The sequence below is a fragment of the Coregonus clupeaformis genome, chromosome 14 (assembly GCF_020615455.1).
Source record: "Coregonus clupeaformis isolate EN_2021a chromosome 14, ASM2061545v1, whole genome shotgun sequence".
Lineage (NCBI taxonomy): Eukaryota > Metazoa > Chordata > Actinopteri > Salmoniformes > Salmonidae > Coregonus > Coregonus clupeaformis.
Genome location: NC_059205.1, coordinates 37,369,264 through 37,394,447, shown reverse-complemented (window position 1 = coordinate 37,394,447; position 25,184 = coordinate 37,369,264). Strand labels below are relative to the sequence as shown.

General features: G+C 46.6%; 1 protein-coding gene across 6 annotated transcripts in view; it reads left to right on the top strand.

The window, feature by feature from the left end:
- Window positions 1-25,184, top strand: part of LOC121580940 (cadherin-12-like) — a 52,782-nt gene that overhangs the window by 19,411 nt on the left and 8,187 nt on the right. For all 6 annotated transcript variants that reach the window (XM_041896159.2, XM_041896155.2, XM_041896156.2 and 3 more), the window contains 4 exons: window positions 3,985-4,279; window positions 7,816-7,935; window positions 20,562-20,729; window positions 21,128-21,315. In XM_041896159.2, coding sequence (XP_041752093.1) covers window positions 3,985-4,279; window positions 7,816-7,935; window positions 20,562-20,729; window positions 21,128-21,315 — 771 coding nt within the window. The remainder of the gene's footprint in view (window positions 1-3,984; window positions 4,280-7,815; window positions 7,936-20,561; window positions 20,730-21,127; window positions 21,316-25,184) is intronic.

Genomic DNA, 25,184 nt, shown 5'->3' with positions numbered 1-25,184 from the left:
GTCAATAACAAAAGTTTCTCAATACTTTGTTATATACCCTTTGTTGGCAATGACACAGGTCAAACGTTTTCTGTAAGTCTTCACAAGGTTTTCACACACTGTTGCTGGTATTTTGGCCCATTCCTCCATGCAGATCTCCTCTAGAGCAGTGATGTTTTGGGGCTGTCGCTGGGCAACACAGACTTTCAACTCCCTCCAAAGATTTTCTATGGGGTTGAGATCTGGAGACTGGCTAGGCCACTCCAGGACCTTGAAATGCTTCTTACGAAGCCACTCCTTCAATGCCCGGGCGGTGTGTTTGGGATCATTGTCATGCTGAAAGACCCAGCCACGTTTAATCTTCAATGCCCTTGCTGATGGAAGGAGGTTTTCACTCAAAATCTCACGATACATGGCCCCATTCATTCTTTCCTTTACACGGATCAGTCGTCCTGGTCCCTTTGCAGAAAAACAGCCCCAAAGCATGATGTTTCCACCCCCATGCTTCACAGTAGGTATGGTGTTCTTTGGATGCAACTCAGCATTCTTTGTCCTCCAAACACGACGAGTTGAGTTTTTACCAAAAAGTTATATTTTGGTTTCATCTGACCATATGACATTCTCCCAATCCTCTTCTGGATCATCCAAATGCACTCTAGCAAACTTCAGACGGGCCTGGACATGTACTGGCTTAAGCAGGGGGACACGTCTCGCACTGCAGGATTTGAGTCCCTGGCGGCGTAGTGTGTTACTGATGGTAGGCTTTGTTACTTTGGTCCCAGCTCTCTGCAGGTCATTCACTAGGTCCCCCCGTGTGGTTCTGGGATTTTTGCTCATCGTTCTTGTGATCATTTTGACCCCACGGGTGAGATCTTGAGTGGAGCCCCAGATCGAGGGAGATTATCAGTGGTCTTGTATGTCTTCCATTTCCTAATAATTGCTCCCACAGTTGATTTCTTCAAACCAAGCTGCTTACCTATTGCAGATTCAGTCTTCCCAGCCTGGTGCAGGTCTACAATTTTGTTTCTGGTGTCCTTTGACAGCTCTTTGGTCTTGGCCATAGTGGAGTTTGGAGTGTGACTGTTTGAGGTTGTGGACAGGTGTCTTTTATACTGATAACAAGTTCAAACAGGTGCCATTCATACAGGTAACGAGTGGAGGACAGAGGAGCCTCTTAAAGAAGAAGTTACAGGTCTGTGAGAGCCAGAAATCTTGCTTGTTTGTAGGTGACCAAATACTTATTTTCCACCATAATTTGCTAATAAATTCATAAAAAATCCTACAATGTGATTTTCTGGATTTTTTTTCCTCATTTTGTCTGTCATAGTTGACGTGTACCTATGATGAAAATTACAGGCCTCTCTCATCTTTTTAAGTGGGAGAACTTGCACAATTGGTGGCTGACTAAATACTTTTTTTCCCCACTGTAAGTGTATGTATTTAAGCCAGACATTGTTCCTGTGGATGTCTCATTGTTTTTACCACAAATGGCATCAATATCTGATTCACTTTAAAACTCATTATATCCAAACCCACTGTAAAGAGTAAAATCGTGTTCCTCCTGCTGAATGCGGTAGGTACATCAGACAGTAAAAAAGCATGTGATTAGCAAATGTGTCTCGAGATTCCGCCCTTTGATTTAATTACATTCAATTCACTGACTTTCTAAATAAACCATTAATCTCATGGAATTGGTTTTATGGTCCCCTGCATACTGAAACTGAATCACAGTGGTTGTGTCCCAAATGGCACTCTATTCCCTCCCTATATAGTGCATTGCTGTTGACCAGAACCCTATGGGCCCTGGTCAAAAGTAATGCAGTACATAGCGAATAGAGTGGGACATTTTATCGCTCTGTTGCTGTGGCTCATGGATTATCTGCTACAGATGTAGGATCTTCATTTGAGCCAGTTTGCGACAGCAGGAAAATGATCCTGCAGCAACAGGAAATGTGAATTACTATGTGGATTATAATTAACAGACATTTTTTGTAGGGGTTGATACATTTTTCGTTAGGGCAAATCAAGTCTGACATTTAAAGTGGAAATTACAAACTTTAGATCCTTTTTAAACTTCGAATACAGTTTGCATTTCCTGCTGTGCAGATTCTCATCAACAAAAGAGTGATCGAATTAAGATCCTACATCTGTATCCTCTGCAAGTCAAGAGGTGGCAGGAATTTTACTTGATTATTCAATATAAAAAGTATTCTCTATTCTCTAGTATGCAGCTGTTAGAAATGCAGGAATGTCACATACTCCATGCAAAGTAAATTACAAAGTCTAAACACTAACAGAGAACCTAAATCATTGACATTTAGGTCTAGCACTGCTTCCTGCAGTTTCCACCATTCACTTAAAATAAAATAAATGTTTGGACTTATGTGCTGGACACTGGAACAATGCATTGCATCTTTCATGCTCCCTTACAATGAGCATGTTTTTATGCACACTAATAATTACATATTAAACTGATTATGGCAGTAGGCCGAGTATGTAAATACTCTACATGACCAAAAGTATGTGGACACCTGCTCGTAGAACATCTCATTCCAAACTCATGGGCATTAATATGGAGTTGGTCCCCCCTTTGCTGCTATAACAGCCTCCACTCTTCTGGGAAGGCTTTCCACTAGATGTTGGAACATTGCTGCGGGGACTTCAGCCACAAGGGCATTAGTGTTAGGCGATTAGGCCTGGCTCGCAGTCGGCCTTCCAATTAATCCCAAAGGTGTTTGATGGGGTTGAGCTCAGGGCTATGTGCAGGCCAGTCAAGTTCTTCCACACCGATGTTTCATTTCTGTATGGACCTTGCTTTGTGCACGGGGCATTGTCATGCTGAAACAGGAAAGGGCCTTCCCCAAACTGTTGCCACAAAGTTGAAAGAACAGAATCGTCTAGAATGTCATTGTATACCGTAGCTATAGATTTCCCTTCACTGGAAGTTGCTTCCAGAGGCAGTTTGGAACTCGGTAGTGAGTGTTGCAACCGAGGACAGACAATTGTCTATGGAGATTGCATGGCAGTGCTCAATTTTATACACCTGTCAGCAACGGTTGTGGCTGAAATAGCCTAATCCACTAATTTGAAGGGTTGTCCACATACTTTTGTATATATAGTGTGTATCTTAATCGGCGTAAGGTCAAAATCGAAGTAAGCATACGCCGATTAAAACATCTGGTTTTCTGAGAAAACCTTTGAATTATTAGGACATGTAAACAGCTTAATCGGCCTTCCAGTGCCGTATTTGATATGAGTGTATGCTTAATTTGAGCCCGTTTGCTAAAGCAAGAAAATAATCCTGCAGCAACAGGAAATATTAATAGAAATGTTTTGTAAGGGTTGATACATTTTTCGTTAGTAAATCAAGTCTGACATTTTAAAGTGGAAATTACAAACTTTAGAAGCCTTTTTAAACTTTGAATACCCTTGAAGTTTGCATTTCCTGCTGTGCAGGAACATTCTCAGCCACAAAAGAGTGATCAAATTAAGATCCTACATCTGTATGTAAAACCCGGCCATCCAGTCGAGTAATGAATCCCTTTATAGGATAGTCAAGCCACAGGTCATCTAAAGGATTTCTTTATTAACACAGGGGACTGTGCTCTGCCCCATTATGTATCTATCAATGGCACAACATGTTCTCAGCATTTTCTTATGGTCAGTGACAGTTAGAAGGAACGAGGAGGAGCAGGAAATAGACACAGCTCAGCAAGAAAACTCTGTCCCCCTATGCATCTTGTTGTCATCCATCAAACAAGCCACAGTATGCACTAATGGTCTAATTATATCATGTCTAGGGGAGTACAGTACACTGAGTTCTCACTTACTTTGATAACATTATGTTGTATAACAGTGGTACAACACAGTTGTGACATAGCTGAAATCAATCTCATGGAGAGGGTTGGGGAAATGCGAATACAACTAAAGTCACATAAATAACTAGGCCTAGTATATATACCTACTTTGATTAATTGACAAATACAACATGTTTTCTCTATTCAGCTTCACACAGACCTGGACAGGGGTGACAGCGAGGTGAAGTACACTCTCTCAGGAGAAGGAGCCGGCACCATCTTCACCATAGACCAGACGACGGGCGACATCCATGCCTTGATGGGTCTGGACAGAGAGGAGAAGTCTTACTACACATTACGAGCCCAGGCTATGGACATGCACACAGGCAGGCCTCTGGAGCCTGAGTCTGAATTCATCATAAAAGTTCAAGACATCAATGACAATGAACCAAAGTTCTTAGAGGGCCCATATACAGCCAGTGTCCCAGAGATGTCACCAGGAGGTAAGAAAGGCACATATACTGTACTTTTTGGCTTACACAAATCCATATGGGGTAAAGATACTATGACGATGTTGGACAGTAATCTACACTAGGGTATTTGAAGGGTATCCTTTAGGACTAGAGGCCTAGTTATACTGTCTACGATTTCATCTTCATACAATCACATGATTGAGACCGGCATAGGTTACTGTTGCTTGGTTTAATATCATTGCAGGCAGGTGGCCTTGATGTTTTGGGTTGTAAACGTTTTTGCAGTTGAAATGAATAAAGTACACTATTTGCCATAAAGCACACATTAAAAGCCAGGGACATTCATTCACAGTAAATTGCAGTGGACTCACCCGATGTTGGTCGTCTCGAACAAACCGCACCTTTTTTCTAAACGCATGCATCGCGTGCTGAACATAGTGAAATAGGCAGTGGTTTATAGACCTAAACCGGGCTGCAACCAGGGATGAATAAGAAAACATTAAGTCAACTCAACAACATTGCTAACAATGTATTACTTTTAACTAGGCATCAAATGACTCCCCTTTTAATGGGATCCCTGTTAAACTTTGTTAAATCAATATTGAGGACATGTAGTACACTCTTAGAAAAAAGGGTTCCAAAAGGGTTACAGAAAATGTTTGGATTTAGGCCTACACTCTTATTAAAAAAGGTTCTATCTACAACCTAAAATGGTTCTTCATCTGTCCCCATAAGAGAACCCTTTGAAGAGCCCTTTTAGGTTCCAGGTAGAACTGTTTTTGGTTCCAGGTAAAACCCTTTTGGGTTCTATGTAGAACCCTTTGTGGAAAGGTTTCCACATGGAACCCAAAAAGGTTCAACCCTGAACCAAAAGGGTTCTTCCTGGTACCAAAAAGGGCTCTTCAAAGGGTTATCTTATGGGGACAGATGAAGAACAATTTTAGGTTGTAGATAGAACCTTTTTTAATAAGAGTGTAGGCCTAAATCCCAAAAAAAATTCTGTCTTTATCAGATAGGTCTATAAGCTTAAAAACAAAACATTGAATTAATATAAAATCTAAGTAAGGCCTAAGCAGGTTCTCCTTCCTCGATCACTGAGCACAGGTGGGGTACCAGGCTCTGCCCATAACAAGCTAAACCCAACAAAACGTTACACACAGGTATTTCACGTAGGCCTATTGCCAGAAATACTGGCACCAATCCAGAGAGCACATGACCAGTCGATGGAAGTGAGGGAACACAAACAAAAGAAAAATGAGATGAAAATTCAATTAGGTTGAATTCAGTAAAGACAACATATACCTCGTAAGTGTTCATGAGATCCTAAACACAGCATACACAGGAAAATGCAACAGATAAATTACATGGAATAATGAAAGAAACAAATTCTAAGGAGCGAAATGGCTAAATGTTGGTAAAGCACAAAACAACACCGGCATTTTGGTAATAGTAGCGAACTGAAACCATGTAGTTTAACAAAACACTGTGCTGTCAATTATTAAGGTCTGAGAAAAATGTAAATGATAAATACATTATTTAGCCTACAGGGTGAAATGAATAGACAAGGTCTACACATTGATCTATGTATAAAGCTTAAGTTAGGGATGGAGCGGCTAGCCCATTCCATCTGTCTGGTAAATACTATTACTTAAAGTTAACGGTGAGGTTTTAAGACCATAATCTCTTAATTCTCATAAAGTTTAAACTCCATGTTAAAGCTTCAGATCCCAGCATTCATCCAAAAAGTCCAGCCAAGCTGTCTTGCTTTGAATTACATCATATATCCTATAGCCTATATACAGTGGGGAGAACAAGTATTTGATACACTGCCGATTTTGCAGGTTTTCCTACTTACAAAGCATGTAGAGGTCTGTACTTTTTATCATAGGTACACTTCAACTGTGAGAGACGGAATCTAAAACAAAAATCCAGAAAATCACCTTGTATGATATTTAAGTAATTAATTTGCATTTTATTGCATGACATGAGTATTTGATACATCAGAAAAGCAGAACTTAATATTTGGTACAGAAACCTTGGTTTGCAATTACAGAGATCATAAGTTTCCTGTAGGTCTTGACCAGGTTTGCACACACTACAGCAGGGATTTTGGCCCACTCCTCCTTACAGACCTTCTCCAGATCCTTCAGGTTTCGGGGCTGTCGCTGGGCAATACGGACTTTCAGCTCCCTCCAAAGATGTTCTATTGGGTTCAGGTCTGGAGACTGGCTAGGCCACTCCAGGACCTTGAGATGCTTCTTACGGAGCCACTCCTTAGTTGCCCTGGCTGTGTGTTTCAGGTCGTTGTCATGCTGGAAGACCCAGCCACGACCCATCTTCAATGCTCTTACTGAGGGAAGGTGGTTGTTGGCCAAGATCTCGCGATACATGGCCCCATCCATCCTCCCCTCTATACGGTGCAGTCGTCCTGTCCCCTTTGCAGAAAAGCATCCCCAAAGAATGATGTTTCCACATCCATGCTTCACGGTTGGGATGGTGTTCTTGGGGTTGTACTCATCCTTCTTCTTCCTCCAAACTCGGCGAGTGGAGTTTAGACCAAAAAGCTCTATTTTTGTCTCATCAGACCACATGACCTTCTCCCATTCCTCCTCTGGATCATCCAGATGGTCATTGGCAAACTTCAGACGGGCCTGGACATGTGCTGGCTTGAGCAGGGGGACCTTGCGTGCGCTGCAGGATTTTAATCCATGACGGCGTAGTGTGTTACTAATGGTTTTCTTTGAGACTGTGGTCCCAGCTCTCTTCAGGTCATTGACCAGGTCCTGCCGTGTAGTTCTGGGCTGATCCCTCACCTTCCTCATGATCATTGATGCCCCACGAGGTGAGATCTTGCATGGAGCCCCAGACCGAGGGTGATTGACCGTCATCTTGAACTTCTTCTATTTTCTAATAATTGCGCCAACAGTTGTTGCCTTCTCACCAAGCTGCTTGCCTATTGTCCTGTAGCCCATCCCAGCCTTGTGCAGGTCTACAATTTTATCCCTGATGTCCTTACACAGCTCTCTGGTCTTGGCCATTGTGGAGAGGTTGGAGTCTGTTTGATTGAGTGTGTGGACAGGTGTCTTTTATACAGGTAACTAGTTCAAACAGGTGCAGTTAATACAGGTAATGAGTGGAGAACAGGAGGGCTTCTTAAAGAAAAACTAACAGGTCTGTGAGAGACGGAATTCTTACTGGTTGGTAGGTGATCAAATACTTATGTCATGCAATAAAATGCTAATTAATTACTTAAAAATCATACAATGTGATTTTCTGGATTTTTGTTTTAGATTCCGTCTCTCACAGTTGAAGTGTACCTATGATAAAAATTACAGACCTCTACATGCTTTGTAAGTAGGAAAACCTGCAAAATCGGCAGTGTATCAAATACTTGTTCTCCCCACTGTAGATTATATTACATGCCAGAATGTGTCAAATTATGTCACAAATTTTTCTTCATGAAAAACATACGAATCTTGTACTATTCTTAAGACGTAATGCTCGAAGTGACGAAAATAACAGTATTTCTAACAATTTCCTTCCCTTTGTCTCTGTCTGACGCACAGGTACTTTTGTTATGCAGGTGACTGCCACAGATGCTGACGACCCCACCTATGGGAATAGTGCACGGATCGTGTACAGTATCCTATACGGACAGCCTTACTTTTCAGTCGACTCCAAAACTGGTGAGATCACAACACATTTGAAATCAAGGCACATCCATAATGTCACATGGAGAGATTTGAAAACCAAATGTGTAACTGGCCTTTACAATGGCAAAATGTAAAGCTGTACCACTGGTGTTCCCAAATTAAAACTCCAGGTCGCACAGCAAAAATACAAACATTTTCAACCAAATTGGTCACACTTTAGAGCCCTGACCACTGCAATATCTTATTTCGATGTACAGTATCATGAGTCACACATGATATAAATAGGTGATATGGACTTGGCTCCTGAGTGGCGCAGTGGTCTAAGGCACTGCATCGCAGTGCTAACTGTGCCACTAGAGATCCTGGTTCGAATCCAGGCTCTGTCGCAGCCGGCCGCGACCAGGAGACTCATGGGCGGCGCACAATTGGCCCAGCGTCGTCCAGGGTAGGGGAGGGAATGGCCGGCAGGGATGTAGCTCAGTTGATAGAGCATGGCGTTTGCAACGCCAGGGTTGCGGGTTCGATTCCCACGGGGGGCCAGTATAAAAAAAGATGTATTCACTAACTGTAAGTCGCTCTGGATAAGAGCGTCTGCTAAATGACTAAAATGTAAATGTAAATGTAATAAGTATTTGTGTGACAATTTGCATTATTCTGGCTCTGTACGCCCCCACAATGGATTTTAAAAGAAACAATCAAGATGTGCTTTAAGTGTAGACTTTCATCTTTAATTTAAGGGTTTTGTCGAAATTCTTCTATGAACCGTGTAGGAATTATAACCATTTTTATACATAGCCCCCCAATTTTAGGGGCTCAAAAGTATTGGACAAACTAACAATCATAAATTAAATTGTGAGTTTTAATACTTGGTTGCAAATCCTTTGCAGTCAATGACTACCTGAAGTCTGGAACTCATAGACATCACCAGATGTTGGGTTTCTTCCCTGGTAATGCTCTGCCAGGCCTTTACTGCAGCTGTCTTCAGTTCCTGCTTGTTCTTGGAGCGTTTTGCCTTCAGTTCTGCCTTCAGCAAGTGAAATGCATGCTCAATTGGATTCAGGTCAGGTGATTGACTTGGCCATTGCAGAACATTCCACTTCTTTGCCTTAAAAAAATATTGGGTTGCTTTCGCAGTATGCTTCGGGTCATTGCCCATCTGCACTGTGAAGCACCGTCCAATGAGTTTTGAAGCATTTGGCTGAATCTGAGCAGATAATATAGCCCTAAACACCAGAATTCATCCTGCTGCTTTTGTCAGCAGTCACATCATCAATAAATACAAGGGAACCAGTTCCATTGGCAGCCATACATGCCCACGCCATAACACTACCTCCACCATGCATCACAGATGAGGTGGTATGCTTCAGATCATGAGCAGTTCTGTCACAAGCCGGGCTAGAACTCCGGTCTCAGATGTGGAGAGCTGGGGGTACTACCCCTTAGCCACAGAGGAGGTGTTGTAGGACCCAAATGAAACACCCAAGGCAATACTCCAGGCAAGTAGATTTAATGTTCCCAAAACAGGAGGCAAAACAAAACAACTCCACGAGGGGAGAAAAACAAACTAAAGATAACTTCGAACAACTTACTAGGACAGACACGGTGGGACAAAGCAGGAGACACATAGTCAGGACGCAATAACCAAGTGAGAAACAAGGGGAAAACACACAGCTAAAATACTAAAGGGAAAACAAGGCACAGGTGACCTGGATCAAACTAATGAGGACACACGAGGAAGAACTAAGGCAGAGGGGAACACAGCTGACCTCTAGAGGCCCGGAGACAAACAGGAGAAGCAGGAAGCTGACAGGACCCCCTCCTCTAGGAACGACTCCTGACGTTCCTTCCAGAACACCCTGGCCTCAGGGTGCGAAAATCTCGGATCAACCCTGGGTCCAGGATGTCCCTGGCTGGAACCCAGGAGCGCTCCCCCTCTGGCCCGTAGCCCTCCCAGTCCACCAGATACTGCAGAGAGTTCTGGACCCTCCGGGAGTCCAGTATCCGGCGGACTGTGTAGGCTGGCTGGCCGTCAATAATCCTGGGAGGTGGCGGGGGTCTGCGTGGGGGGCAAAGGGAGAAGACAAGACAGGTTTAATAAGTGAAACATGGAAAGTGGGGTTAATACGAAGGGAGCGAGGGAGAACCAAACGATAAGACACAGGGTTAACCTTTCTAGCAATGCGGAAAGGGCCGATGTATCTCTGGGAAAGCTTCTTGGATTCGACCCGGAGGGGCAGGTTCTTAGTGGCCAACCAAACTCTCTGACCAGCTCGGAAACTAGGGGCCGTCCGGCGGTGGCGATTAGCCTGACTTTGGTATCTCTGGGAGGTCCGAAGGAGGGCACGCCTGGCCTTCTTCCAGGTCCGCCACAGCGTTGGACAAAGCGCTGGGCCGAGGGAACACCAACTTGCGCCTCCTCCTCTGGAAATAATGGAGGGTTGTAACCGAACTGGCATTCGAAGGGGGACAATCCGGTGGCTGAGGACTGGAGGGTGTTGTGGGCGTATTCAGCCCAAATGATATAGGTGGCCCAAGACGTGGGATTACTGGCCGCCATACACCGCAGGGTGGTCTCCAGATCCTGATTAATCCGTTCCGTTTGGCCATTAGACTCTGGATGGAACCCCGACGATAGGCTGGCTGTGGCCCCAACAAGCCTGCAGAAGGCCCCCCAAAACCGGGACGAGAATTGGGGACCTCGGTCAGAGACCACGTCCAGGGGAATACCAAATATCCGGAAGACATGGTTCATGAGGAGCTCAGCAGTCTCCTTAGCCGAGGGCAGCTTGGGCAGGGGAATAAACCGGGCAGCCTTAGAGAACCGGTCTACCACCACAAGGATGACGGTGTTGCCCTGGGATAGAGGAAGTCCCGTAACAAAGTCCAGAGAAAGGTGTGACCATGGCCTTCGAGGAACAGGTAAGGGATGGAGCAGTCCCTGGGGTCGCTGGCGTGTCGACTTTCCCTGGTTGCACACAGGGCAGGCCTCAACATAGACCTGCACGTCCTTCTTAATGGACCGGCCACCAAAACCGCCGTCGGAGGAACTCCAGTGTGCGAGCACTGCCTGGATGGCATGTCAAGGGCGACTCATGACCCCACTGCAAGACGCGGGCCCGAACAGAGAGGAACGTACAGGCGACCGGCAGGACCACCGCCTGGATCGGGCTCATGGACAAGAGCTTCTCGTACCCCTCTTTCTAGTTCCCACTGAAGAGGTGCGACGATCCTAGACCTCGGAATAATCGATGCCAAGGGCTTCTCTTGTACCTCGGGAGAATAGACTCGAGACAGAGCATCCGGCTTGACGTTCTTGGTGCCAGGTCGGTAAGTCAGGAGGAACTGGAATCGATTAAAGAAAAGGGACCATCGTGCTTGCCGAGGGGTTCATCCGCTTAGCCTATTGGAGATATTCCAGGTTCTTGTGGTCTGTGAGAACCTGGAAAGGGTGCTGAGCCCCCTCAAGCCAATGGCGCCACTCTTCCAAGGCCAGTTTTACCGCAAGCAACTCTAGATCCCCCACGTGGTAGTTGCGCTCGGCCTCAGACAGGCGGCGAGACATGAAGGCACAAGGGTGTAATCTCCCATCCGCACCCCTCTGTGACAGGACGGCTCCCACCCCCACTTCTGAGGCGTCCACCTCCACCACGAAAGGTCTCTCTGGGTCAGGGGTCACCAGAATCGGAGCAGAAGTGAAGCGGCGCTTGAGATCCTCGAAGGCCCCTGCTGCTTCCGGACCCCAGTGAATCTTGGTCCCTCCTCCCTTGGTAAGCGTCGTCAAGGGGGCTACCACCGAGCTGAAATTCTTAATGAACTTCCGATAGAAGTTAGAAAAGCCAATGAACCGTTGAACCTCCTTGACTGTGGCAGGTGTGGGCCAATCGTGGACCGCCTTGACCTTCTTGGGATCCATCTCTAGGTGCCCGGGAGTGACAATAAACCCGAGAAACTGAGTCTGAGAAACATGAAATTCACACTTCTCAGGCTTAACGTAGAGGTGATTGTCAAGGAGCCTCTGGAGAACCCTGCTAACATGCCCCTCATGCTCCTTCAGTGACCTCGAGAAGATGAGGATATCGTCCAGGTACACGAAGACGAACAGATTAAGCATATCCCGGAGAACATCATTAATCAGGGCTTGGAATACTGCGGGGGGCATTGGTGAGCCCGAACGGCATCACCCGATATTCATAGTGCCCCGTGGGCGTGTTGAACGCCGTCTTCCATTCGTCTCCTTGCCGGATCCGCACGAGATGGTAAGCATTGCGGAGATCCAGCTTAGTAAAAATGGAAGCCCCCTTGAAGCAGCTCAAAAGCAGTGGCCATGAGAGGAAGGGGGGTATCGATTCCGGACCGTGATCTTGTTGAGTCCCCGGTAATCAATACAAGGCCTAAGACCCCGTCTTTCTTTTCAACAAAAAAGAAGCCCGCCCCAGCCGGGGAAGTAGAGGCATAGATGAGGCCGGCTGCCAAGGACTCCTTAATGTAGGTGTCCATAGCTGCGTGCTCGGGGAGGACAAGGAAAAGATCCGACCTCTAGGAGGGCAGCACCCAGGGAGTAGATCAATGGCACAGTCATACGTGCGATGAGGCGGTAAGGAAGTAGCCCGGGCCTTGCTGAACACTGCCTTGAACCGATGGTAAACACTGGGGACTCGGGAGACGTCAACAGACTCTTGAAACTGGGTACTAGGGGCTGAGGGACTCTGAAGCATGCAGGTGAGTTGGCAGGTGGGACCCCAGCTTAGAATGGTGCCCGTAGGCCAGTCGATCTGGGGATTATGTCTGCATAGCCAAGGGTGACCCAGGATAATAGGATACTCGGGAGAGTCAATGAGATAGAAGGTCTCCTCCTGCTGGTGTTGAGAGATGGTAAGTCGCAGGGACTGAGTCGCCTCGGTAACCTTTCCTGGTTCCAGAGGTCTGCCATCTAAGGCTGTAACTGCCTGGGGTTGAGGAAGTAGTTGGGTAGGGATCTTAAGTTCCTTAGCCAAGGTTACATCCAGGGAAATCACCTGCGGCACCGGAATCGATCATAGCCTGGACCCGATGCTGGTGGCCCCCCAGGACAGAGTGGCTGGAATAGCCAGGACAGCGTTAGTAGGAGGCGCTCTAATTCTCCCCATCACAGCCCTCCTGTAGCTGGGCGGGGACAGGCGTTTCCCAGCTCGGGGCAAGTGGAGCGGAAGTGGCCGGCAACCCCGCAGTAGAGGCACCGACGTTCCCTCATGCGACGTTCCCTTTCGTTGGGAGAAAGCCTGGAACGGCCTAACTGCATGCTCTCCGGGGAATCCTGGAGCAGTTCAGGAGCCGGGGAAGCTCTGAATGACGGAGTCCAAACAGGAGAAACAGAGCTGCTCAGAGGAACTTGGGACTGAGACACCTGACGGCGAGCCGTTCTCCGCTCTCTTAGACGATTGTCCAGGCGGATGGCCAAGGCTATGAGGGACTCGAGATCACCAGCTGGTTCTCGGGTGGCTAACTCATCTTGAAGGGGCTCAGATAACCCTCCCTGAAAGCAGACCCTCAGCGCTTCATCATTCCATCCGCTCCTTGCTGCTATGGTCCGGAAATCAATGGCAAAATCTGCCGTGCTTCGGGGGCCCTGACGGAGAGACAGTAGGCGCTTGGAAGCCTCCCGCCCACTGACAGGATGATCGAACACCCGCTTGAACTCTTCTACAAATGCAGCGTGGGAGTCACAACAGGCCTCCTGGGACTGCCACACCGCAGAAGCCCAGGCGAGCGCCTTGTCTGAAAGAAGGGTAATGATGTAGGCAATCTTGGAACGGTCTGTGGGAAAACTTGAGGGTTGGAGCTCGAAGGTGAGGGAGCATTGGGTGAGGAAACCCTGGCAAGAGCTTGGATCCCCAGAAAAGGGCTTGGGAGGTGGTAGTCGGGGCTCCGCCAACCGGAGACGACCTGTCGTCACTGGGGGTGACCTGGGGGAAGGGAGAGGACCAGGGAGGCGTTCAAAGAGCTGGCGGAGGGAACTCATCATTTCAGCCAGGAGTTGAGAATGACTAGCCATCAGCTCCTCTTGTCGGCTGAGAACGGCTTCATGGCGCTGGAAAGAAGCCTCATGTCGAGTGATCACCGCCAACAGATCCTGGGAACTGAGTGTTTCTGGGTCCATGATTGACTTGGTTATTCTGTCACAAGCCGGGCTAGAACTCCGGTCTCAGATGTGGAGAGCTGGGGGTACTACCCCTTAGCCACAGAGGAGGTGTTGTAGGACCCAAATGAAACACCCAAGGCAATACTCCAGGCAAGTAGATTTAATGTTCCCAAAACAGGAGGCAAAACAAAACAACTCCACGAGGGGAGAAAAACAAACTAAAGATAACTTCGAACAACTTACTAGGACAGACACGGTGGGACAAAGCAGGAGACACATAGTCAGGACGCAATAACCAAGTGAGAAACAAGGGGAAAACACACAGCTAAAATACTAAAGGGAAAACAAGGCACAGGTGACCTGGATCAAACTAATGAGGACACACGAGGAAGAACTAAGGCAGAGGGGAACACAGCTGACCTCTAGAGGCCCGGAGACAAACAGGAGAAGCAGGAAGCTGACAAGTTCCTTCCCTTCTCCATACTCTTCTCTTCCCATTATTCTGGTACAAGTTGATCTTTGTCTCATCTGTCCACAGGATGTTGTTCCAGAACTGTACAGGCTTTTTAAGAAGTTTTTTGGCAAACTCTAATCTGGTCTTCCTGTTTTTGAGGCTTACCAATGGTTTACATCTTGTGGTAAACCCTCTGTATTTACTTTGGTGTAGTCTTCTTGTCAAGGGTTCTGATGCGAATGTGGTGTGGAATCAAGTGCAGGACACAGGAGCTCAGTCAAACCTGACTTTACTGAAATGAAACAAATACAAACGGGTCCAACTAACCCGGAGGCGAACAATACGCAACAGTGCGTAAAATACCAAAACCGACTACGCACGAAAACAAAAGTGCGACGGTACACTCTGGCGTCTGTCCAAACAAATGAAGAGCACCAACAGACAGGTGAAAACAATTACACACAACACATGACAGAAACAACGAGAACTTATAGGACACATAATCAACACTAAACATGAACAGGTGTACCAAACAGACCTAACCAAACAAACATCGAAAACAAAGAACGGTGGCAGCTAGTACTCCGGAGACGACGACCGCCGAAGCCTGCCCGAACAAGGAGGAGGAGCAGCCTCGGCCGAAACCGTGACAGTACCCCCCCCTTGACGCGCGGCCCCAGCCGTGCGCCGATCCCGGCCTCGAGGACGACCAGGAGGATGCGGAGCAGGGCGCGTGGGATGACCACGATGGAACTCGGTCAGAAGAGACGGGTCGAGATGTCCCTCCTCGGCACCCAGCACCGCTCCTCCGGGCCGTACCCCTCCCACTCCACGAGATATTGGAGACCCCCCATCCAACGTCTCGAATCCAAGATGGACCGCACGGTGTACGCCGGTGCCCCCTCGATGTCCAATGGGGGCGGAGGAGTCTCTCTGATCTCATCTTCCTGGAGTGGACCAGCTACCACCACCTGAGAAGAGACACATGGAACTAGGGGTTAATACGATAGTCACTAGGCAGTTGTAATCTGTAACACACCTCGTTCAATCTTCTCAGGACTTTAAACGGCCCCACAAACCGCCGACCCAGTTTCCGGCATGGCAGGCGGAGGGGCAGGTTTCTGGTAGAGAGCCAGACTCGATCACCAGGTGCGTACACCGGCCTCTAACTGCGGTGGAGATCGGCGCTCGCCTTTTGACGACGGATGGCCCGCTGCAGATGGACGTGTGCAGCGTTCCACGTCTCCTCCGAGCGCCGCACCCACTCATCCACCGCAGGAGCCTCGATCTGGCTCTGCTGCCATGGTGCCAGAACCGGCTGGTAACCTAACACACATTGGAAAGGGGTTAGGTTAGTTGAGGAGTGGCGTAGGGAATTCTGGGCCATTTCTGCCCAAGGAACATACCGTGCCCACTCCTCCGGCCGGCCCTGGCAGTATGATCTAAGAAACCTACCCACATCCTGGTTCACGCGTTCCACCTGCCCATTACTCTCAGGATGGTAACCCGAGGTAAGGCTCACCGAGACCCCCAAACGATCCATAAAAGCTCTCCAGACTCTGGAGGTGAACTGGGGACCTCGATCAGACACAATATCCTCGGGTACCCCGTAGTGCCGGAAAACGTGGGTGAATAGAGCTTCGGCGGTCTGTAGGGCAGTAGGAAGGCCCGGCATAGGGAGCAAACGACAGGCCTTAGAGAACCGGTCCACAATGACCAGTATAGTGGTATTTCCCTGCGAGGGGGGAAGGTCAGTGATGAAGTCCACCGAGAGGTGAGACCATGGTCATTGTGGAACGGGCAGGGGTTGTAACTTACCCCTAGGCAGATGTCTAGGCGCCTTACACTGGGCGCACACCGAGCAGGAGGAGACATAAACCCTCACATCCCTGGCTAACGTGGGCCACCAGTACTTAGCACCAAGACAGTGCACTGTCCGGCCAATACCAGGATGTCCAGAGGAGGGTGACGTGTGAGCCCAATAAATGAGTCGATCCCGAACCTCGAGCGGAACGTACGTCCGACCCACAGGACACTGTGGAGGGCTAGGGTCGGTACGCAACGCCCGCTCGATTTCAGCATCGACCTCCCACACAACCGGTGCCACTAGACAAGACTCCGGTAGTATGGAAGTGGGCTCAACGGACCTCTCCTCTGTGTCATACCACCGGGACAGGGCGTCTGCCTTACCGTTCTGGGACCCAGGGATGTACGTGATTTTAAATACAAACCTGGCTAGAAACATGCTCCACTGAGCCTGGCGAGGGTTCAGTCTTCTAGCCGCCCGGATGTACTCCAGGTTCCGATGGTCAGTCAAAATGAGGAAAGGGTGTTGAGCCCCCTCAAGCCAATGCCTCCACACCTTTAGGGCCTGTACCACGGCTAACAGCTCCCTGTCCCCTACGTCATAATTTCGCTCCGCCGGGCTGAGCTTTTTAGAGTAAAAAGCACAGGGGCGGAGTTTAGGTGGCGTGCCAGACCGTTGAGATAGAACGGCCCCTATACCGGCCTCAGACGCGTCCACCTCTACCTGAAATGGTAAGGCGGGATCCGGATGCGCCAGCACCGGAGCCGAAGTAAACAGGCCCTTCAGTTTCCCAAAAGCCCTGTCCGCCTCAGCTGACCACTGCAAGCGCACGGACCCCCTTCAGAAGAGACGTGATGGGAGCTGCCACCTGTCCAAAACCCCGGATAAACCTCCGGTAGTAATTCGCAAAGCCCAAGAACTGCTGCACCTCTTTAACAGTGGTCGGGGTTTGCCAATTACGCTACGGCTGACACTACGGTCCACCCCATCTTCACCCCCTGACGCGGACAACCGATAACCCAAAAAAGGAGACCGACTCCTGGAAAAACAGACATTTCTCTGCCTTGACATACAGGTCGTGCTCCAACAGCCTCCTCAACACTCGACGCACCAGGGCTACATGCTCGGCTCGGGTAGAAGAGTACACCAGAATGTCATCAATGTACACGACCACACCTTGCCCCTGCATGTCCCGGAAGATCTCATCCACGAAGGATTGGAAGACTGAATGAGCATTCATCAACCCGTATGGCATGACGAGATACTCGTAATGACCCGAGGTGGTACTAAATGCTGTCTTCCATTCATCGCCCTCCCTAATGCGCACCAAGTTATATGCGCTCCTGAGATCCAGTTTTGTGAAGAAACGCGCTCCGTGCAATGATTCCGTCATAGTCGCAATCAGAGGGAGTGGATAACTGTATTTCACAGTAATCTGATTGAGACCACGGTAATCAATGCACGGGCGCAACCATCCATCCTTTTTCTTCACAAAAAAAGAAGCTTGAGGACGCAGGGGAAGTGGAGGGCCGTATGTATCCCTGTCTCAAAGATTCGGCTATGTACGTCTCCATAGCCCTTTTCTCCTCTTGAGACAAAGGGTACACGTGGCTCCGCGGGAGCGCTGCTCCTGCCTGGAGGTCTATCGCACAATCCCCCTGTCTGTGAGGAGGCAACTGCGTCGCCCTCGCCTTACTGAACACAAGTGCCAAATCCTCATATTCAGGGGGAATGTGCATTGCGGGCACTTGGTTTGGACTTTCCACCGAGGTCGCCCCCACGGAAACACCCAGACATCGCCCCTCACACTGAGCAGACCACTCCCTGAGAGCCCTCTCTTGCCACGAAATAGAAGGGTTATGGGTACTTAACCAGGGAATTCCCAGCACCACCGGGTACGCAGGGGAGTCGATCAGATATAGCTGAATAGACTCCTCATGACCGCCGAAGCCTGCCCGAACAAGGAGGAGGAGCAGCCTCGGCCAAAACCGTGACACTTCTCTTGATTGTTGACTTTGACACAGATATGCCTACCTCCTGGAGGGTGTTCTTGATCTGGCCAACTGTTGTGAAGGGGTTTTTCTTCACCAAGGAAATAATGATTCTGTTATCCACCACAGTTGTTTTCCGTGGTCTTCCGGGCCTTTTGGTGTTCCTGAGCTCACCAGTGCATTCTTTCTTTTTAAGAATGTACCAAATAGTTGATTTGGCCACACCTAATGTTTTGCTATCTCTCTGGGTTTATTTTGATTTTTCAGTCTAATGATGGCTTGCTTCACTGGCAGTGACAGCTCTTTGGACTTCATATTGAGGGTTAACAGCAACAGATTCCAAATGCCACACTTGAAATCAACTCTAGACCTTTTATCTGCTTACTTGTTGTAATACATACTCAGGGAGAAAAATTTGTAGATTCACGCGCAGAGCGCGGCAGGTGTTTATTTTGCATTCGCAGAAGGCAGGAATCGTGGACACAGGCAGGCAATGGTCATACACAGGAAGGCTAACAGGCATGTGAATCAAAACTAGGACTGAAGGCTATAACTGGTTCTCACAAACGAGCTAGGAAAAGGCTTAGTAGAGTCAAAAAGAACAATACCTCACAAGGCACAAACAGAATGAACTGAACTAAATAAGGGGCTGATGAGACCAGGTGAGTAACACAGGTGAAATCAATGAACAAAAATAAAATACAGGGCTACGTTCAAGAACACAAAGAAACAGGGCTACGTTCAAGAACACAAGGTGAACTAAGAAAATAAATACAGAACCTTACACTTGTAAATGAACTAATGAGGGAATAACACACACCTGGCCATGGAACAGCTGAGCAGCCAATTGTCCAATTACTTTAGGTCACTTAAAAAGGGGGGGAACACATATAAAAAGTGCTGTAACTCCTATACCGTTGACCCGTTTTGGATGTAAATACCCTCAAATTAAAGCTGAAAGTCTGCACATTCAGCTCATATTCATTATTTAATTTCAACTCCAATATACTGTGGTAGACAGCTAAAATAATAATAACTTGGTCAATGTCCAAATATTTATGGGCCTGACTGTATGTGATTATTGTAGATATTACATTGCCAAAAGTATGTGGACACCTGCTCATCGAACATCTCATTCCAAAATTATGAGCATTCATGTGGAGTTGGTCTCCCCTTTGCTGCTATAACATCCTCCACTCTTCTGGGAAGGCTTTCCACTAGATGTTGGAACATTGCTGCGGGGACTTGCTTCCATTCAGCCACAAGAGCATTAGTGAGGTTGGGCACTGATGTTGGGCGATTAGGTCTGGCTCGCAGTCGGTGTTCCAATTCATCCCAAAGGTGTGCAATAGAGTTGAGGTCAGGACTCTGTGCAGGCCAGTCAAGTTCTTCCACACCGATCTCTACAAACCATTTCTGTATGGACCTAGCTTTGTGCACGGGGTCATTGTCATGCTGAAAAAAGGAAATGGCCTTCCCCAAACTGTTGCCACAAAGTTGGATTGTCTACAATGTCATTGTATGCTGTAACGTCAAGATTTCTCTTCACTGGAACTAATGGGCCTACCCCGAACCATGAAAAACAGACCCCAGACCATTATTCCTCCTTCACCAAACATTACAGTTGGCACTATGCATTGGGGCAGGTAGCATTCTCCTGGCATTCGCCAAACCCAGATTCGTCCGTCGGACTGCCAGATGGTGATGCATGATTCATCACTCCAGAGAACGAGTTTCCACTGCTCCAGAGTCCAATGGCAGCGAGCTTTACACCCCTCCAGCCGTCACTTGGCATTGTGAATGGTGATCTAAGGCTTGTGTGCGGCTGCTCGGCCATGGAAACCCATTTCATGAAGCTCCCGACAACCAGTTCTTGTGCTGACGTTGCTTCCAGAGGCAGTTTGGAACTCAATAGTGAGTGTTGCAGATAAAGTTGGACAGAGTATAGGGGAACACTCTGCTTGACTCACAGGATGACAACACAGTGCAATTCCTTTGCCTTTTTACTCATTGTCGGTGGCAACTTGTGACCCCGTAGTACCCGTGCCATGGGCTGACTCCTGATCAAACGCTATTCACACATCTTTTATTCACTATTCACACACAATCCACCTCTTCTCAATTCCCTCTAGTAACATCAAAGGTGATACGATCTCGTATAGTCACAACTCATCTCTCTTTCTCCACCTGTGTACCCTCTCCCTCTCTCTCTCTGCCTCTCTCTCTCTCTCTCTCTCTCTCATTTCTCTCCCTCACATCTTCCCTGTTTGTTTCTGTGACCTTAAACAGGGGTGATAAGGACTGCTTTACCCAACATGGATCGTGAAATGAAGGAGCTGTACCAGGTCCTTATTCAGGCCAAGGATATGGGCGGGCAGCTGGGGGGACTAGCCGGAACAACCACCATCAACATCACCCTCAGCGACGTCAATGACAACCCGCCCAGGTTTTCAAAAAGTGTGCCACATTGCATTTAAATGACAACGGCTTTGTTTGCTGTTAGCCAATAAATCTAGCAAGTCTAACAAGTATGAAAGTTGAATGCATGTGTTAATTGTGTGTGCTGAAAGTCACCTTATATCTCTAAGTAATTTTATGTTAATCTAATCATTAATTAGTGTTAATTAGTGTAACTCAATTATAATGAGGTTATGCACTGTCTATACATAATCAATTGTTTTAAATGACCATAGAAGTGATAACTGCACAGATAGTTTTCATATAACACATTACAAAGAGGATGATGTGAGTCTGTTGTCCTTACTTAACACTACCGCCGGGACTTGACACATACAAGAATCTGCCAATGACATATTTTATTTTAAACTTTCTCGTCTGTCTTTATTTTCCACCAGGTATTTTCCACCTCAGGGTCCCAGAATCATCGTCTGTGGGCTCAGCAGTAGGGAAGATCAGAGCTCATGACCTGGACTCTGGCAGGAATGCAGAGGTGGAATATTCTATAGTTCCTGGGGATGAAGGAAAGGTGTTTGATGTCACCTCCAACATGCACAGTCAGGAGGGAATCATAGTCCTTAGAAAGGTAGGAATTCACAACCCTCCACCAGTCACTTCATTTAACTTTAACACTTTTGCCCTGTGATGAGGATACTGTAGGTCCACAAATGATATCCATTGCACTTGGTTTTGGGACAGTTTCTCAATTTCATTCCATGAGAATTTCAGATCTGTTATGATAGATCACGAGCAATGCTGCTCATTTAGATGATTAAAATAATGTACTACTTGGGCCTTGGAATATTAATAGATAATTGCTGCATATATCTTTTTATCACAGCTACAAACCATCCTCAGAACCTAACCAGGAGGAAGTATGGAGAACTTGATGATCCCGATGTTCTGGCATTCTAAAAATGCATTGGGATATTTTTCGCAGGAAGTGCCCACCCACTGGACACAGACGTCAATTCAAAGTCTATTCCACGTTGGTTCAACGTCATTTCATTGAAATGACGTGGAAACAATTTTGATTCAACCAGTGTGTGCCCAGTGGGCAATGTTTTGGGATTTAGCTGACATTAATAAATAAATGCCTCCAAGGCTAGGATCAGAAAACACACCTCCTGATGGGATGTGACGAGCAGGAATCCCTTTAGACATTCTCTTTACAGCAGCTTTTCTCTTTGAGACCCACATACTTCCAAACTCCTATCTTCACATAAATGGATAGTTGCACCAATTGTCCTGATGAAAGCTTTTGAACTCGGTTTGAGTACATCTCTCGTTTGGTCTGGGATGATATTATTACTTGTTCACAGATGGGGTGTGTATCTTGCAGCTATGTGAGTTACCTCGCAAATACTGTGTTTCTGTTTCTGGAGGACGTCCTTGGTTACATAGAAGTTTCCCCATGTGCCACCTGCATTTGTTTTGATGTTGACAATGAAACTTCAAAGCATTAGACACTTTCTTGCAAATACATAGTGCGAATTATATATAAAGGCACAATTGCCTTCTGAAATTGAAATGATTATTGGGCCATCATTTTGTAGCTCTTTGTATCACAGCCATCCTTCTTATTGCTCTGTCTATTTCTTCCACTCTCTAAATGTAAGACATCTACAAAGTCCTGACAAGTAGCCCAAAATGACAAACCATATAACTGACATTGCAGAACGTGCGTGTGTACCAGATGATACATCGAAATGGCTGCTGGTGGATCACCAGGTAGTAGAGACACAGGGGTCAACTAAACCCCCCCCCCCACACACACACACACACATACACACACACATACAGTACCAGTCAAAAGTTTGGACACACCTACTCATTCAAGTGTTTTTCTTTATTTTTTACTATTTTCTACATTGTAGAATAATAGTGAAAAAATCTAAACTATGAAACAACACATATGGAATAATGTAGTAACCAAAAAAGTGTTTAACAAATCAAAATATATTTTAGATTCTTCAAAGTAGCCACCCTTTGCCTTGATGACAGCTTTGCACACTCTTGGCATTCTCTCAACCAGCTTCACCTGGAATGCTTTTCAAACACTCTTGAAGGAGTTCTTGTTGGCTGCTTTTCCTTCACTCTGCGGTCCTACTCATTCCAAACCATCTCAATTGGGTTGAGGTCGGGTGATTGTGGAGGCCAGGTCATCTGATGCAGCACTCCATCACTCTCCTTCTTGGTCAAATAGCCCTTACACAGCCTGGAGGTGTGTTGGGTCATTGTCCTGTTTGAAAACAAATGATAGTCCCACTAAGCGCAAACCAGATGGGATGGCTTATCGCTACAGAATGCTGTGGTAGCCATGCTGGTTAAGTGTGCCTTGCATTCTAAATAAATCACAGACAGTGTCACCAGCAAAGCACCCCCACACCATCACACTTCCTCTTCCATGCTTCATGGTGGGAACAATACATGCGTAGATCATCCGTTTACCTACTCTGCGTCTAAAAACGACACGGCGGTAAGAACCAAAAATCTCAAATTTGGACTCATCAGACCAAAAGACAGATTTCCACCGGTCTAATGTCCATTGCTCGTTTTTCTTAGCCCAAGCAAGTCTCTTCTTCTTATTGGTGTTCGATCATGAAGGCATGATTCACGCAGTCCCCTCTGAACAGTTGATGTTGAGATGTGTCTGTTACTTGAACTCTGTGAAGCATTTATTTGGGCTGCAATCTGAGGTGCAGTTAACTCTAATAACTCTGGGTCTTCCTTTCCTGTGGCGGTCCTCATGAGAGCCAGTTTCATCATAGCGCTTGATGGTTTTTGCGACTGCACTTGAAGAAACTTTCAAAGTTCTTGAAATTTTCCGGATTGACCTTCATGTCTTAAAGTAATGATGGACTGTCGTTTCTCTTTGCTTATTTGAACTGTTCTTGCCATAATATGGACTTGGTATTTTACCAAATAGGGCTATCTTCTGTATACCACCCCTACCTTGTCACAACACAACTGATTGGCTCAAATGCGTTAAGAAGGAAAGAAATTACACAAATTAACTTTTAACAAGGCACACCTGTCATCAAGGCAAAGGGTGGCTACTTTGAAGAATCTCAAATATAAAATATAAAACACTTTTTTGGTTACTACATGATTCCATATGTGTTATTTCATAGTTGTGATGTCTTCACTTTTATTCTACAATGTGGAAAATAGTACAAATTAAAAAAACCTGGAAAGAGTAGGTGTGTCCAAACTTTTGACTGGTACTCTACATTTGCCTAAACAGCACCAAACCACCCACTGTGAAAGCCCAGGTGTTGGTGGAAAGTCTGGAAAATTGCTGAGACCGGTTATTTTGCTCCCGTCTCTGACTTAGGGAGGGCTCAGCCAAGGTTTGCCACAGTGTGATAAGAGGATTTGGAGTAATGGATTCAAGGGATAATCGGCTCCGTCAAAATAAAAGATTATAGTGAAACCATAGGTAAACCGTCTGTGGGATTCGAATGCCCTCTACATGTATTTATGTGTCAAGATATCGGGGTCTTTCTACATTGGACAGTTTGCTGGATTTCGTTTCGGTCTTAAAGCACACTCTAATCTAAACTATACTTCAAGACTCCAGTAATTATTATCTGGCAGGTTCCAACCTTTATACGTTAGACTATCAACCTCTTCTGATTTATTTGAGATAATATGATCTCTTTCCAAGCTGAGCTCTTGTATATTCCAAAAGTAGTTATTATCATGTGGGTTATCAGTGAATTAAAACAAGTGTGCCCTCACATTTTAAGTAGGAAGTTGAGGCGCTTTGCTATCCCATTGATCTCCTAGACGATGAGACATGGCAGGTAAGTCAGTCACACAGGAGGGCAAAGTGAAAACAGCAGGAGCTTCCTGGCACAAAAACTGTAATTGACACCTCTGTGCCAATGATAAGAAGACATTTCACTAGGTTGCAGATTTGTGGTGGGAGGTAGAGCTGGAGGATATAGGCCCAAACCAACAAAGGATGGGTTCAATTTCCAGATAATGAATATTTTCCCTGCTAATTTACATGTATGCAGGTCCAAAAGACTTATCAACAGCTTCTACCCCCAAGCCATAAGACTCCTGAACAGCTAATCATGGCTACCCGGACTATTTGCACTGCCCCCCCACCCCATCCTTTTTACGCTGCTGCTACTCTGTTAAGTATTTATGCATAGTCACTTTAACTCTACCCACATGTACATATTACCTCAACTACCTCAACTAGCCGGTGCCCCCGCACATTGACTCTGCAACGGTACCCCCCTGTATATATAGCCTCCCTACTGTCACTTTATTTTACTGTATATATAGCCTCCTTACTGTCACTTTATTTTACTTCTGCTCTTTTTTTCTCAACACTTTTTTGTTGTTGTTGTTTTATTCTTACTTTTTTTGTTTAAAATAAATGCACTGTTGGTTAAGGGCTATAAGTAAGCATTTCACTGCAATGTCTGCACCTGTTGT